The 16961-nt window shown below is 42.9% G+C and overlaps 1 protein-coding gene across 1 annotated transcript in view; it reads right to left on the reverse strand.

Moving 5' to 3' along the window:
- The window catches only part of FBXO28 (F-box protein 28), a 35771-nt gene that overhangs the window by 17741 nt on the left and 1069 nt on the right, over positions 1-16961 (reverse strand). The window contains exons 2-3 of the mRNA XM_014524544.2: positions 7725-7834; positions 4906-5044 (exon numbers count right to left, since the gene is read on the reverse strand). Of these exons, the coding sequence (XP_014380030.2) occupies positions 4906-5044; positions 7725-7822 (237 nt within the window). The 5' untranslated portion in view covers positions 7823-7834. The remainder of the gene's footprint in view (positions 1-4905; positions 5045-7724; positions 7835-16961) is intronic.

Below are 16961 nucleotides of genomic sequence, written 5' to 3' on the forward strand. Positions count from 1 at the left end.
AGGGGTCCAATGTTGCCCCTGCTTTTCCTCCGGCTCCCCACATATCTGAAAAAGGACTTTTTATTGTCCTTGATGCTCAAAGCTAGCTGGAGTTCAGTTGCAGCCTTGGCTTTCCTGGTCTGCTCCCTACAAGACCAGACCAGCGCAGAATAATCATACACTAAAAATCAAACACCTACTATATTTTAATTTTATTACAAAAACTATTTTTGTCACGACTTGTGTTTGCGTTGTGTATATAGAAGTGATTGTGTAATAATGTAAAAATAAATTCTTAGTTTTGTATAGTGGAGGGGCAGGGTGTGGGTGTGTGATGTTTGTGGGGTGTGAGGGAGGGTGGGGAGATGTGGGGTCCGCCCCTGGCGCTTCCCCTATGGCACAACAGCAGCAGGTGGGGGCGCTCATGCTTGGTGCAGGCACTAGTGCCTGGAGCGGTGCAGCTCACTGTGGTGAGGGGTGCAGCCTCTGCTGGGCAGTCTGTCACCATCACTCCCTGCCACACATTCACAGCCCCCACGCTTGTACGTCACAGGAGAGAAGCCCCACACACTGGAGCTGGCTGCCTTCCTACCCGGGGCCGCACAGCACAGGAGGGAAGTCCCAGGCACCTTGTCCTGGGGGGTAGGGAAGGCAGCCAGGTCCAGCAGCTACACGACCCAACCCAGCAGGGAGCAGAGGAGCCACACATGGATCTCCTGGCTGCTGCTCCCTCCCCCACACCCTGGCTGCCCTGGCAATGAGCCTCCTGCCACTGCTTTGAGGGGCAGTTCTGTGCTGCTGCCCTCATTGCAGCCCTGCATGCAGGAGGTGCATCACGAGGGCAGCGCGGGGTGAGCAACAGCGGGGAGATCCCTGCGCGGCTCCTCTGCTGTTTGCTGGGCCAGGTCATGCCCACTTGGCGCAGCTGGAGACAGAGGAGCCACATGGGGATCTTGCCGCTGCTCTCACCCCGCTGTCCTGGCGATGCACCTCCTGTGTGTGCAGGCTGGAGGCGTGTCGCCAGGGCAACAGGGGCTGAGCAGCAACGGGATCCCTGTGCGACTCTACTGCTGTTTGCAGTGCTGGGTCACACCTGCTGGGCTAGGGAAGCCCTGGGGGAGAAAAGCCCAGCGGCGGGGAACAGCAATCTACGCACCACTGCCCAGGCACTCCTGCTGGAAACTGGTTGAGGGCTGAGGGAGCGGGGATGGGTTAGGAAAAGACCAGCTGGCGGCACGTGGACAGTGAGTGGTGCAGTATTGGCCCAAGTGGGCTCCGTGCCTCCATGTGTGGCTTCCCTGAAGGGCCAATACCGTGCCACTCTGGGTCCACGTGCTGCCAACCAGGTGCTCCATGTCTTTTCCCAACACTTCCCAACTCCCTCAGCCCCCAGCCAATTTCCTGCAACAAAGTGCCTGGCCAGCAGCATGTGGACGCGGAGCTGCGCGGTATTGGTCCTTCAGGGAAGCCGCACATAGAGGCACGGAGTCCGCTCGGGCCAATACCACACCACTCACAGCCCCCAGCCAGCTTCCCTGCCCCCCCCCCCAGCGCCACCGCTGCGCGCCACCCCCCCACTGCCAGCGCCCCACTTACCTCAGGCTCCCAGAAGGAAACTGAGCCTGATCCAAAGTGGGTGAGAGCCTTAGGCCCCACCCTTCCCCTTTTCCCTCCCCCTTCCCCTCTGGGCAGGATTTCCCACCCTTTCTGCAATTAGCTCTAGCAGGCTGGAACTCTGCCAGCCTGCAGAGCTCTTTGCAAAAGCGGGAAAACCCCAGGTTTCTCTGCTAAAGGTAAAATCTGTTTTTCTGATAAAAGCAGGAAATCTGTGGTTTTCTGTTTTTCTGTGGGAAACAGAAAACCCAGACCCCTGCTGATGATAAGCCTGAGGTTTTTTCCAGAAACCAGCCCCTTACTTAACTGGGGAAGCTCAGACAGTCTACTGGGCCCTACAAGCTCAGGCCACATGAAACTGTGATGCCCTCAAGGCTGTCATTTTAGATCACATGGGGCTCATGGAAGAGGCAGATGGGAAGAGCCTTTTAACTCAGACTGCTGGCCCCAAACAGCTGCCCAGTTTCTCAGACCTGTGCACCTGGCCACCAAAACTGGAGCTGATAATCCCAGAACAGTTTCAGCAGGTGTGGGCCCAGAAGTATGTTTGCCAAAATCAGGTTGCTAATCTTGAAGAGGCAGTCCATTTTGCTGAAAACTTTCTGGAAGCCAAGTGAGAGTGCAGAAAATACCCAGCTGTGTCAAGAGGATGGCTCCCATGTGGCACAAATTCAAAGTGGGGAGGACCTATAGCCTAAGGACCAGTGGCTAGAAATCCTACACTCAGTGTGGGAATCCCACCTAGATCTCCAACGACATAAGGGCAGGCTCCACAGTGTCAGGACCACTGGTTTGGGATTCAAAGAGGATCCCCTCCAGGAAGCAGTGCTAGGCTAAGGGAAAAAGGGAGCTCTCTGTGTGGACAGCCAGGCCACTGGTGCAGGAACTTCTCACAGATGGACTGTAGGTATACATAGTCTGGGCTCTCTGACCTCCAAACAGAGGCCTTGGAGCACAGAACCTATGTAATCCCCATGTAGGTAAGGGATATACAGGCCCTGAGCTTTGTAGGTGTGGCTCTACATCTCAAGTGCCAGGTACCACTAATAGCCCTGTCCATAGTTGGTAACCCTTTTGAATTGTTGTGGTAAACACAGTGGGGCTCTTGGAACCCAAGAACCAATAGGTGCTGCTTTATCTTGGTCCTGGTAGTTTAAGCAACTTGCTGGTTTAAGCAAAATTGATTTAAAAAAAAAATCTTAAATTCTCTGATTAAACCCCCCAAAATCCATGTTTTTCTGTAATTAAAACAATCTCTCTCCCCCTCCCCCCGAAAAACTGCTCTTCACCATGCTGCCTGGCTGCCGCATGCAATGTATGCGCATGGTGCCCCCTGCCTCAGATCACCCTCTTCCTACTCCTCCCAGCCCTAAGCAGCCCCTTGCAGGCTGGAATGCTACCAGCCTACAAGGGGAACCCACAGTTTCCCAGGTTTTTCTGCGTTAAATGGGAAAATCCATGATTTTCTCCTTTAAGGGGAAACAGATCCCTGCTGATAAGGGAGTGGATCAGAGGGAGCTTAGAAGCCCCAAAAAGATGTAGCAAGGCAGCAAACTGAGGGAACAGCTGCAAGCTAGAAGCAAACAGCGAGATGAACTACTGGCTGCATAAAGGGACTAAACTGCTGTGCTAGGAGCAGAGCTACATGGGTCTCCTCTCAGTGTCCAAGATAGGACAACAAAATTTTGTTTGCTTCTTTTGTTGGTTTAAAATATTATTTGTATGGACTGGCTGAGAAACTCCTCAGGGAGTAAAGCCCACCTGGAGAAGCCTGCAGGCGAGAAAACCTGCTTACACCTACACTTTAGGCCAACAATTTATCCTACCATACCTCAAGTGTAAGCACCCTGCAGCACTCCTGGGTTTATATGGCTATCCTGAACTACTGTCAGTATTGCCACTCTAGAGGAAAAACTGCAAAATCCAGTAAGAGACTTCATTCTTAATTCTCCACAAGCATTTCAGAGTATGAAGTGAAGTAGGAAAGATTAACTAGTGAGCAAAAAAACTAGGCTAATATTTAGAAGACCTGGATTCAAATCGCAGCTGTGCCATTCTTCCTGACACACCTTGAGTAACTCGCTGCAACAGCTAAACAAACATGTAAGCTAGGGTAACCAGCTAACAACATATTAGCTGCTTGGCAGGAACTGGCTGTGCACACACACTTACCCCAGGGTAAATTTAAGGTAGTCTGTCCCTCCAAAATTAGAACATCTGTAATGCACGTAGCACAGAGGGGAGATTCTGTACAATGGTAATTACTACAGAACAGCTACAACCAACATGCTGTTAATTCAAACACTCACTTACCTTGCAACAATTTATTTATGTAAGTATGCCACAAGTTTCTCATGCCTGTAAAATGGTAATACCCATCTCAGACACACTACTAGAATTAAATCTTTAATGCTTAAGAGATATTCAAATACTATAATAATGAAAAAACACACTTAAAGTTGTTCGACAGTGATGAAAAGACGTATGGTATTTCTAATGATAAGTGTCTATATGACTTGCTTGATCTAATCACAAAAGACATTATAGTGCAATTTAATTGCATAGTAATGAGTATTACCTGGATCAATACTCCTGGATTTTGACATACCAACCAACACCTTGTATTATGTAGGATATCACTCAGAGTTAGGTGCTACAGGCATTGCAACGTAACTGATTACCGTACTTCTGCCTTAAAAAAAAAACCTGTAAAATACTTCTCACATACTAAAAAGTTATTAAATTTGTTTCCTTAAATAAAACTCATTAAAAAAAAAAACTGTGTGTGACCTATGGCATTAGGAACATATACTTGTGAAAGCACTTTGCAAAGAAACAGCCTCCAGTTTGGGGCATGCAGGAAAGTTTAAATTAGTAACACTTGTATGTGCAGTATTGTCCCCCTACCCACAGGAGCACACTGCAAGTCAAATCTTGTGTGTTCAGTTGTCCAAACAGGACACCTATGAATAGTAAAATGAACCCAAACCTAGACAAATTAAATAATTTAAATATATTTATTTGATCTAACAAATTTACTATTCAATCCATGATTCAGAACTGATATACCAATCTAAAAAGAAGAGACAGACAGACACTTTCCAAGTTGGACTATTAACTTAAAATAAAAATAATAAGAAAAAAAAACACAAACAAGCATCTCTTTTCAGGGTGCCCCTTTCAGTACTATACTAACTCACTGTAATAAGCGTGCTACTTTAAGTAGCTATGGCAGTTAATAACTTGTTGCCAAAAAATTGTTCTAACTTTCCACAATATACATTCATAAAATTGCATAAAGTTACATGTTACCTTTCCAGGTATGAAGCAACAAAGATTGGAATCCACGTATTTCATGAAAGTCATATTTAACAGAGAAAGCCTAGTTTCTACAGCAGCAAGAATGTCTGCATGACGAGCTAAAGAATGGTTTCTTCTTTCTGACTCTCGTCTAAGAAGGAAGCAAAGAAAGCATTATACAACACTGGAGATGATTTAACAATTTTAAGCGATCAGAAATGAAACATACTCCAACAGATGGGCTTTAAATTCTCCTAAGTCACAATCCTATAGGCAGCACTGGTATGTCTTTCAGAGGTTCTGAGTCTTGAATTGCATGGCCATTAACCTACTGTGACTAGAAACAATGCAGCCACTTCCATTTGTTGAGTCTTTATCAAGAGATTGCTGCAGATGGCAAGAGTAAGCTGGGAACAGAAATGACATTGTTGGCTAAAATCTAAAATAATTTTTAGGTAAACCTATTAGTCAAATTTGGATTTCCTAACATCACTACTATGAAAGGTTTTCCTAAAGCTACACCGTACACACAGACAGCTTACAGACAAAAAAAACAACAAAAACAGTGTTTAATTTTAAACTCGGGGTACGCTGTGCCAAGCCCAGTACACACCCAGAAGAGGCATCACGTTAGCTGGAACTGACTTGCCTAACAGCTGTACAGACTGGCGGTTTCAGAGGGGCTTTTTTGATGCTTTGATCTAATAGCTGATAAAAGCACCATAAAGCCCTGCTGAAGCACCCAATCTACAGATGTGGAGCTGGGCTGAACTAATGCACTGGTTCTTCTGGTAAAGCACGATTTTTTTTTTCCATGTGTGTCAGCAGCCTTAAAGTAGGGCTGACAAACTATTAAAAAAATTAATCGCAATTAACTGCAAGATAAAAAAATAGTTGTAATTAATCACAATTTTGATTGCACCGTTAATAGTCAGTCACCACCCCTCCACCCAACAGCCTGGAGCCCATGCACCCTCCCCTGCCACCACCAAGAGCGCACAGCCCCAGCCCCAACCCTGGCTTGCCCTGCACCCACTCTAGACTTGCGCTGGCTGGAGAAGACCAGCCAAAACCCATGCATACAGCTCCAACCCCAGCCTGCTCCACGCCTGACTCCAAGCTTACCTGTTCATGCTGAGCGGCAGCGGCTGGGCAGAAGCTGCTGCTTGGTGCAGGGGAAAAGGCCCCCCCTTGGCTCTTGCTGCTCCCGGGCCCTTCTTTCTGCAGTCACCCAGAGCCCACGCGTGGGCTGCCCTGTGGCTCCTCTGCACTGCCAACGCTGCCTGGCTAAGTGATCTGGAGGCAGTGGTGACAGCAGCAGAGAGGTGCCACAGGGCAGCCCTGGAATGGGCTCTGGGCAGCTCCAGCAAAAAGGGCCCAGCAGCAACAACGGGGAGGGGCTGCTTTTCCCCTGCACCAAACAGCAGCTTCTGCCCAGCTGCTGCCACTGCTCAGCGTCAGCATGTAGTCCAGAGCAGGCATGGGGTGAGCCGGGGTGGGATCTGTGCATGCAGGTTCCAGCTGGTCCAGAACTGGTCCACCCTGCCAGGCCAAGTCCGGAGAGGGGGTGGGGTGGGCCGCATTTTGCCCACCCCGGTCAAAATGGAAGTGTGCAATTAATGCTCGTTACAAAAATCAATGCATGAATTTGTTTTGCGTTAATCGCGTACATTAACTGTGATTAACTGACAGCCCTTGTTTAAAGCATCTTAGTTTTTAAAAAACAAAATATTCTCAAGGTATTCATGTGCTCCATTATTGGCCAACTGCTACAATACGACTGTGCTATTGCTATTCATTTATGTTCTGGTGACTGACCTAAGAAATATCACTACTAATAAAAACTAGCATACATCTACGCTGTATCATAAAGGGTCATGTAAGTGGTCATTAGTAGTGTACCAGACACTGGAAATACAGTTTAGCTGCATTAGCACAGCACGTTGCCCAGGTTACCTGAAATAACCTTAAAGTAGTGCAAATTTAGTGCAGCAGTTTGCTCAGGCTAACACAGGTAGGCTGCTTCTGGTACCCCAGCTAGCTCGGGTATCTCTAGCTGGCACTGCAATGTAGAGCAGAGCTGTTCAGTCTCAAGCTTCAGTTGAGCTGAGAAAACCAGTGACTTTTTTTTTTTATGCAGTACCTGTAATATGAAGTCAATTTGAATTAGGACAATTAAGCTTGACTGCTTTATTACATTTCAGAAGGAAGAGGCTGCTGATCTCATTCACTTAGGGACAAATGATGTCCTCCAATGCTATTGCTCCAATTCCCCAGAAGTTATTAACACATACTGTATTTATGATGCAGTAGTTAAGTCCTCAGCTCAAGGAGATACAAAGATAAGTAAATATGCAAGTGAATCTTTGCCTTTCAGATTTTTTAAAATTTAAAACAGTTTTTAACATGGCCCTCATACTGCAGGTAGTTAGGAAGTCTTTTTAGTGCAGCTAGAGATAGGACTCCTTCTGAAACTAGCCACAGCTCCTAGACTTGCTAGAGGAGTTGCTTCTGAATACTGGACACTATTTCTCTGTTCAAGTATGAGGGGCATTGCCTCTGAGCACTCCAATTCCCAATAGGCTGTAAAGTAAAAGCCAGGATATAAAGACAATGCAGATGAATAGCTTTAGGGTTAAGCTAAATGGTTTTGCAGTAAGCTACAACATTTCAACAAATAAAAACAAACATTCCAAATAGTCAAAAGATTAAAAACATTTTAAATTTAACTGCCTAATTCAAGTTAAAGATTTAACGTTTTAGCTTTTACACAGAAAGAACTGTTCAGAAGAACACAGAATCTGAGATATAAAATTGCAGTTTGCACATACCTTGGAAGTTGTGCTTTAACCTGTTTCTGACACAAGTTGTGATATCTTTCCACTTTCAGAAATCCCTGATTTAACATTCGCTGGCAGACCAAGTCCATTCGCTTACAAACCTATATTAAAAAAGAAAAAACTTAAAACGTCTCAGACAAAACTCCTGGGTTTTTTTCCTCATGATTAGCCAGTTTGTTTGTTTGCTCAGTAGTGCAAGATTGTTTTTTATTCTTTCTACATTTCAAAACATCACTGAATTGGATTAAGCATTCATACAATTCTTTGCCTTCTGTTGATCCTTTGTTACAACAGCACCCTCACTTTCAAATCTATATCCCTTCCTTCGTCATTTCAAAATGTTAGCTGCAGTTCAATGGAAAGCCTCATGTGACATCCCTATTTAGTAACCTTGTCAAGATATTCCAAAGAGCTAGGACCTTCCACTCTCTTCTTTTGGAATATTCTTTTCTATAAAAAAGCTGAGACTTTTTTAATAAATTAAGGAAACAAGGGAATTCCCTCCTCCCCACACTTCCAAATTTCAAATTAATAGTATGCTCCAAATTTAAAACTAAGGAGAGTTCAAAGGGACACAGAAGCTAACCTTAGAGTAAGACTCTGTGGGAAAAATCACTTGCTTGAACAGGACACATTTTCATGGACAAGATGCCCCAACCTCATGGATCCTGGACGAAGGATGTCCAAGAACGCCCAGAGAGCGATTTCCAAATATGTGACTTAAAAAATCATGCTGTTACTAGTTAATCCCCAGTGGCCTTTCATAAAGGTCACTAGGCCAAATCTGCCATGCTCTAAGAAACCACAATTCCTACAGACTTCAACAGAAGTTACACTCACTCAGACCCTAGAGTGGTTCTGAATCTAAATACTTTGCTCTCTCAAAAATGGCAAAAAACACTACAAGCCACAAATTGAAATAAAAAGCATGATATACAGAGAGCAAGTTTTTGATTTACAACAGAGCCAGAATTAGAATTAAAGCAACTCTGGTATATACTCTAAAATAGCACCACTAAAGACTTCTCAAAGCATAAGAAAGATTCTTCTCCAGCAAAGTGTTTTCTTCCATTTATAATGGAGTTTGTAGTAAAGAATATTATGTCCTGTTACTTTGGATAGCAGTATCCTTGTTCATTTCAGCACATCTCTGGCAATAGGATGTGTTAACAGCAATTGGAGAGGCATTAGAACAAAGAGTATTAGTCTAGATCTTGGCACAAAATGTTAATTTACAACCCCCCCTCCCCCCAGACATCAATCACGAAAAAAATTCTAAATATACTTTTAAAAAAAAGTCTCTGTTCCTAAAATACCATTTAAAGTTAAAATTACATTCTAAGAGCTGCTACAACCTGGCTAGAAAGGACACTGAGCACACAATTCTAGGATTAACTGAATTTCCCATTACATTTCACCTTTAAGACTAGAAAATAATCAGACTTGACTTTGAATTCTCTGGTTTGTCGGTTTCTAAACTGCAATCGGTATTTCCTATGAATATGAACTAGCAAGTTAGCTTTAAGCACTACTTGTATAAATTTGTACTATTCACCTAAACTCTTATGCCCTATTCTATTTATCTTGGAACATTATACACCATATACCAGGCTGCATTCATCTCCTGGGGGACAGACTCAGGATTTTCAAATCAAAGTTTAAAGTATTTTCTGAACAGTATCCTATTAAAATATTTAACAGTCAATATGTATAGCCTTTGTGATATCCCACCCATCTACAGGCTTGAGAAAAAGGTTCTCTTCCAGACTGTCTGAAGGTTGCCAGTTAAAACAGTGGTGCTCAACCTTTCAACCCTGCTGCCATGTTTCAGGCCTCCTGCCATCCCAGCCTAACATCCAGCTCAAGCCTAGCACCACCCTAGCCCCACGTGCCTGAGTTAGCATGCAAGGCCACACCATCTGGTCTGCTGGGGTCCCCACAGATCCAAAAATTTAGCAGAATTGAAGGGTGGCAATTAATGCTGCTGCCACTCCCCTGCTGACAAATTTGCAGGGCTCCCTCTGGGTCTGAAGGCTGGATGACATGGCTGCAGGCTGGATCCAGCCCATGGGGTTGAGCATCTCTGAATTAAAAGAATGTATTGGTTAACTTATAAGACAATGACATGTAGGCTTAAAAAGCTAGCATTTGTTCTCCGTATGTTAACAGAATGGAAAAGAGTAAGTAGCAACCAACTATCAATTTGTCCATTAAAACTTAATCATGAATATGCACACATTTTAATTATTTTTAATACAGCTGCAGACAGTATAATGGATAACTGAATAAGAGTTAGAACAAGGTACACCTTCCCAGGTTGTCTATACATTAGTGCTTGCTGACAACTGAAGAAGATGCAAGGAACAGAAGTATTTCTGGTACATAACATGGAAAACCATCAACATACTAATTGAGTGGAAGGAAAACTGCACTATATCACCGGAGCCAGCTAAATAATCAGTTTCCGTTCCTTTACAATTTTCAGTTGGACCGAAACAAACATCACCCTTTAATTTTCAAGAGAATAAATGTTTAATTAACCATATTTGTTCAACAATCTCTCCAAAATCTAAGAGAGGAAGGGAGTCATCTATAGACTAATGCAATTATTAAAAGATTCAGTAGCTGAAAAAATAATTGTTTTAAGAGATGATGCAAACTTGTGTTACTATAAATGAAAAAAAAAAGCCTAGCACCAACCAGATTTGGGATAAACTCAACAATTGCAGGACTGACAAAATAGAAAATCTGAAACAGTTGTAAACAGAATCACTCAACCAATATTCATAATCAAGTTCATACTGACATCTAGTGGCAAACACTGTCAACAGTGTATTGAGATAATACCCAAGAGGTAGGCTTTAAAGGGCAATCCAAGCTGCACTAAGGATAGCTTTATTTAAAATAGCATGTTTACCAACATTACAGGGAGAGGGGGCAGGGGGTGGACACTTATTCCAGTACCTCTATGCAGAGAAAAATACAGGAACTTGAAAAACCAAAATAAGAGCTCAACTATCACAAGGCTGAATCTAAATGCTAATGGGATCATGAGTGCCAAGAGCAACTAAGAAAAAATGTGAGTCCAAGTACTAGTTGATACTGCTCATCCTCCTTCACCTGATTAACAAACAATTACTCTTATATCACATCTCAAAATCTTCTACTTAGTATTTTAAGATAGAAGCAGTGACTGGGCAGATAAGAATTTTTCATACTAACCCAATTAAGTAAAGAAATGTCATATCTAGCGAGAGTTATTAAAGTTCAGGCTGAAGCTTCTATTTTACATCCTAGGGCTCTATCTAGGAAGGATTTGCAATTTCAAACAGCTTTAACACATTTTGGTGTTTTGCTGCATCTACAAAGGCCAGCAGTAGCAAGCAAAATCATGTTAACCGGGCTTGAAATGGTCTGCACCACTCGTTCAAGAGTTTTCTGAGCACAGGAGACCTGAACAAAAACACGACAATTCCCTTCAGTTTAAAGAACAAAAATTTGCTATGATCACATTCACCAAGACTCACAAGAGACTTTTTCTTCTTCTATCCAAGACTAGGGAAAAAATCCAAGCCTACCTCAATGTGCTATGCACAAATAGTGCTTACAAAAGTTCTTCCAAACCTATGTGAAAATCTAAAGAAAACTGAAAAATTATATTATTCCTTCTAATTCTAAGGTCACCACATGAAGCAAAGGAAGATTTTATACAATTTATATCTTCACCTTATTTGCAGAACAGATGAACTCGTGACACAATCAGACAAAACTAGTAGCTTTTCCTTTGTAGATCATATCTTTCAATATTCACTAGAAGAATCTGCCCGGGAGCAATGTCATATGGAACGTAAAGCATGCAAAATATTTAGATACGATGCAGAGCCCAAACCCAAAATAACTGATCACTTTGGCACCACAGCCTGGAGTATGATTTTACTGTATTAGGCTTCCAGTAAGCTTGAGCCATGTTATTAAATATCATCAAGGTCTTGTTTTAAATAGCACAGAAGTAAAACTAACCACCATAGATTTACTAAAACTCTTTGTTCTGAAAAAGTGAAGGGTCTAGTGTCCAGCTCGTTCCATTTTTGCATGTTTGAATACACACACACACACACGAGTGTGTTGCACAATTTATAAAATATGGTATGTTTGTGAAGAGGGCCAAAATTCAAGACAACCTTGTATTCAGCAAGTGCGAGTAACATGGACATCAGGCCTGGATTACTTGAACCTAAATCACACTTGCTATGGCAGTTACTTGAACTGGACCTTATTTCCACACACAGCCATCTGAGTAATACATATATATTGCCATTCTTTTTAAACAGCATGTGTATATTCATCTTCCTATACCATACACTTGCATATAAATGTTTGCAAGCGGCAAGGGGGTGTAGGAAGTTGGATAACAAATGCCATTTTAAAAGAATGGCATAAAAATAGGGTTGTGCGAAGCTTCGGTCCCTGATTTGATTTGGCAGAGATTCAGCTTGATTCAGTGGCCAGATCTCTGAATCAGAATCGAATCAGAGGACCCTTTAATCTCTCCAAATCACATCGGAACCTTCCAAATCAATTCAGAGAGATTCAGAAAGATTTGTCGATTTGGACATAGACACAGCTTTAAATGTTTTTTCTACATACCTCTAGGTACCAGGCGGCTTGTGAATGCTGCGATGCTGGGGTACATAGAGCATCCCACAGGAGTGCGGGTGGCTCCCCAGTGCGCTCAGCAGCAGACCCAGAAGTGGACCAAAAGCACTTTTGGTCCAATTCTGGGTCAAGCAGGGGGCACGCTGGGGGGGAGGGGGGTGCCTCCCCCGTGCCCTGCTGGCTCAGCAACTGGTGCCTCCTGGGTCTGGGGGGGCACAAGGGGTCCCCCACATGCCCAATCGCCGAGCTGGGGAGGAATGGAGAGCCCCTTACATTCACATCACAGGAAACTCCCCCATTAAATACACCAGCTATCATTAAAGCAGCATGTGCTCAGTCTTGGAAGCCAACTATGAAGTTGAGGGAATGTAGCCCATGCTGAGCATGCCCAGAATACACATGCCCCATATTGGGCAAATGCATTGATGGAAGCCTTCCACAAGGCTAGGTTAACGTAGTCCATCTGAATAAGTATAGTGCCCATTGTGCTCAGTCCCCTTCCATGCCAACTCTTTTTCAAGTCATGGTGAACTACTACATCAAATACATTTACACTTCCTCTTCACTCCCACAGCTGAGCAGTGCCTCTTTCCCATTTCCAATAATTCCTGTTTCTTCACAAGTCTTAATTGTCTGGCAAACATCAAACTCCTATGTAACTGAGGTTTTGTCACCTAGACCTTCAGCCTGTCACACATGATTAGGGTGGGTCTGTCCTCTGTGTGCCTTATTGGCACATACATTTTTGGAGGGTCCCAGGACTTGTGACAAGAACACCTGGTTCCAGTCACAGATGGGGGCTAAACAGCATGTGGCTCCTTATCCTATATGGTGAAGCATGAGACTTTTGACTCTGGATTAATACTGAGCACAGTTTGTATTATGTGTAAGTAGATACAAAAGTAGTGCTCAGAAGTGTTTATGGAGTACCTGTAATGAAGTTTGCAGTAGTCAGGGCTGGGGTCCAGAGTTAGACCCACAGCAGTTTCCTGTTTCCCTCTGCAATTTCTGCCCTTGTGCCCCACACTTTTCTTTCACATGCAGCTCACTTCCACACTGTGCCTGGAAAAAGAACAGAGCCTGAACAGGGTCTGACAGTAAAGGTGGCCAGGAAGGTTGCAGCGGGGGGGAAGAAGTTGGGGAGGTCAGTAGCCCACTTAACTCCTTTCCCCCAGCCACTATTTTCCCTGCTGTAGTAGCAGGAGGGAGATGAATTCAAGACAATACTCCAATAATTAGATTCTACACCTGGAAAATGATAACAAATTTATAAGTTTTCCATATATAGAATCTAATTATTTGGGAGGTTCTCTTATATTCAGGGTCATCTTGTATTCAAGTAAATATGGTAGACCATTTCCTTAGCATCCAAGTGCCACTTCACAAGGCTCTGGACTCATGAATGCTTTTCATGAACCCAGCTGCCAGAACATTATTAATAAAAAAGTAAGGTGTTCCTGTTTTCATCAAATTCAACTTAAGAAAGGAGGTAAGTATTATCTCTGTTTCAAAGATGGAGAAATTTAGGCAGGTTCTTCATTTTTCTGTCTAAGGTCACCCAGCATGCAAGCAGCAGAGCCAGGAACAAAACCCTGGGTTCTCTATTCTATCTACAAAGTCACATTGCCTCCCATAACCAGTTCATAGAAGAAAAGTGGTACCTATTAATATTTCATTTTTAATCAAATCTAGAATCCTAGCAGAACGTTTTTCTGAAATCCATCAAATTACCAATAACCTTCTCAGGGTACCAATAACCCTTCCTTTCATACTGTCTTTTTCCATAGCTTGGTAACCAGAGCAAACTAATTCGGAAGAAGCTGATCAGCCGCTGCTTTCCTCTTGGTTACTTTGACTGTAGTAAAACTTGGGCACTTTAAAATTAATATCTTACTGTGAAAAAAGCAAGGTAGATTTCCACCTTATAAACTAGTCAAAGTAGAGATACAGTATATGTAGCACAAGCTTTCATGAGCTGAAGTTCACTTCATCAGAGTTGCAGCTCACAAAAGCTTGTGCTGTTTATACATAAGACATTAAAACAAGCATTATATATATACATACCTTAGGAATTGGTTAAAGTTACTTGACTTCAGACTAACATGCCTAACTACATCTTTCAGTTCAGAAAGATCATACAAGATACTCATTCATTACTGAATTGTACTCTGAATACCTATTTGTTTACTCTCCATTAACTTAAATCTATGTCCCTGCTCAATCACCTAGTTCGTTCAGGACTATTTTATATGCAATGGCTTCAAGTATAATAGAAAGCTTTTTGCCCACTGACTTATGGTGAGGACTTCTTGTGGATGGATGTGTCCATGGCTGATGCCCTGCCTGACAGCAATCATCATAAGCAGGACATACTTTGTATTTCTCTCTTAATGACAAAAGAGCTTTATTAACAATAGATTATGTCCCCTTTGCGTTCCTACATCCATCTTTTCCTCTTATACTAAAAAGATTTGCTAGCGCTATCCTATCTGCTAATTCTTCTGAAACATCTCCTCAACCAGCCTGTTTTCAACTTCTCTAGCTCCAATATCATCTCACCTGGGATTCTGATGGTATCTCCCCTGGGGGACTGATCCAAAGATATCAAGAGGGTAACTGAAACTAAGACATCATTATTATTCTCCAGAGTGCTGTGTGCAAGGGGGGGGGACGGATGCAATTTATGTAGAGACACCTGACTCACTGCATGAAAGCACAGTTAATAATTCCATTCGTTTCTCGATGTCTTAATGACAAATGAGGTCTAGTTTAATCAGGATTATCTCTGAAAGCATCCTCCCTTCTGCAAAATTAAACTCAGAGGCTGCATCTACACATGTACTTTACTGCAGAGTAAACTAATTAGCTGTGGAGGAAAGTGTTACCATCTACATGTGTGACAGTATTAGGCTGCAGTAAACTAATTTACATCACAGTAAGATAGCACTGTTGGGGACAGTACTATCTTAGGCCAGGATAATTTACTGCCATTAAACATGCCGTTAAATGTTGACCACAGGCATAAATTGTGCCCAGTTAGCCCAGGCAGCAGGGGCCAGACTTCTGCCTGCCACCTAGCCACACAACTCAGCACTTTCAGCACCCTCATACCCCAGCCAACTCCTCTGCCACCTGACAGCTACCACCTGGAGCCTGGGATAGAGCAGGACAGGAGCACCCCTTGGATAAACTGTTCCACTCCGCTCAAATTGCTGCTGTCCTGGGCGCTTGTATAGACCCTGCAACTGGGAGTAATTTACTATGGCTCAAACTGCTCCAGAGTTTATTGCTCTGAATTAACCGCATGTGCAGACGCACCCAGAACGTGGTATTCTGTGAAGAAAACTATTTGGCTACATTTACTTCATGACCATGAGATTTGAAAACTGCAAGACGAGCAACATTAAACTCACTTGTTCACTGCAGAGTATCTTTCTTAGGTATGCAACTGGAATCAATATATATCCACAGAGCTTGGATGCTGAAAATGATTGTGTGTTGCAACAAGACTGAAAACCTCAGGATGTCAGAATTTAATAGAAATACATCCACCTCTATTATATCCACTGCCCTTATTAAAAGCATTAGAACAGGGTGGACAACTTCCATTTTGATCATGAGAAAGTATGGCTGGAAAGGACCTCACAATGCTTTGAGTACCTGCTTAGAAATTTAAGGATGAAATACAGCCTGGCTCCACTTATATTTCTTGGACACCATGAGAAATTCAACATAAATATTAGAATCTCATGCCAGGAACTGGCTCTACAGTGACAACATTAAAGATAAGTCTTCTCATAATTCCTTTTTATTGCATTCAATGGGATCGGTGACTGAACATATTTTAGTTTTGAACAATCCCCTTATATAACTTCAAATGGGTGAATGCAAATGATTCTGGATTTCCACTCTTGCAAGAGTAGGAGAAAGGGAGCAGTCAGACATTCTTGATGTCAGTGGCTGGTTGGAGATGTGTACTTTTTAAAAAAAGCTTCTCTGAAAGCATTTCTCTACCGACAGATACCGAGGTGAGTCCCTGAAAAAGAACAAAGATAAAGGATTTATTTTTTTACCTTCACTGAATCAAAGAATTCAAGATGGAAAAATCCACTGGATTATTTTATTTATTCGCTATCCAGTGCAGCATTGTTACCTATTGCACATCTGTCAATCCTTTATCCAACCTTGTTTTAAGAATCCAACAATTTCATTACTACTTCCCTTGGTGGCTGTCACGGAGAAATGCTGTCAAAAAAATCTTAGCATACCCAGCATTGGACACACCCAGTAAAAATACTTATATTTCTCTCAATGAGATAGGTGACTATTACAAATATCCTCTTTAGCCCAGCAAAAGTGCTTTGCTTTTCCATAGGGCCTTTCAACCAAGAATGCCAGAAGTACCTACATCCATGAATTACATTTAGCTTTGCAGACAAAGCAGTGAGGTAACCAAGTACTAGTCATATTTTACAAGCAGGAAAACAGATACAACAAGGGCAGTATCATTCATGCAATGTCACCTAGAAAGTTTGTGGAAGAATTGAAAGCAGGGCCTGGATCCCAGGAATG

The sequence above is a fragment of the Alligator sinensis genome, unplaced genomic scaffold, assembly GCF_000455745.1.
Source record: "Alligator sinensis unplaced genomic scaffold, ASM45574v1 scaffold753_1, whole genome shotgun sequence".
NCBI lineage: Eukaryota > Metazoa > Chordata > Crocodylia > Alligatoridae > Alligator > Alligator sinensis.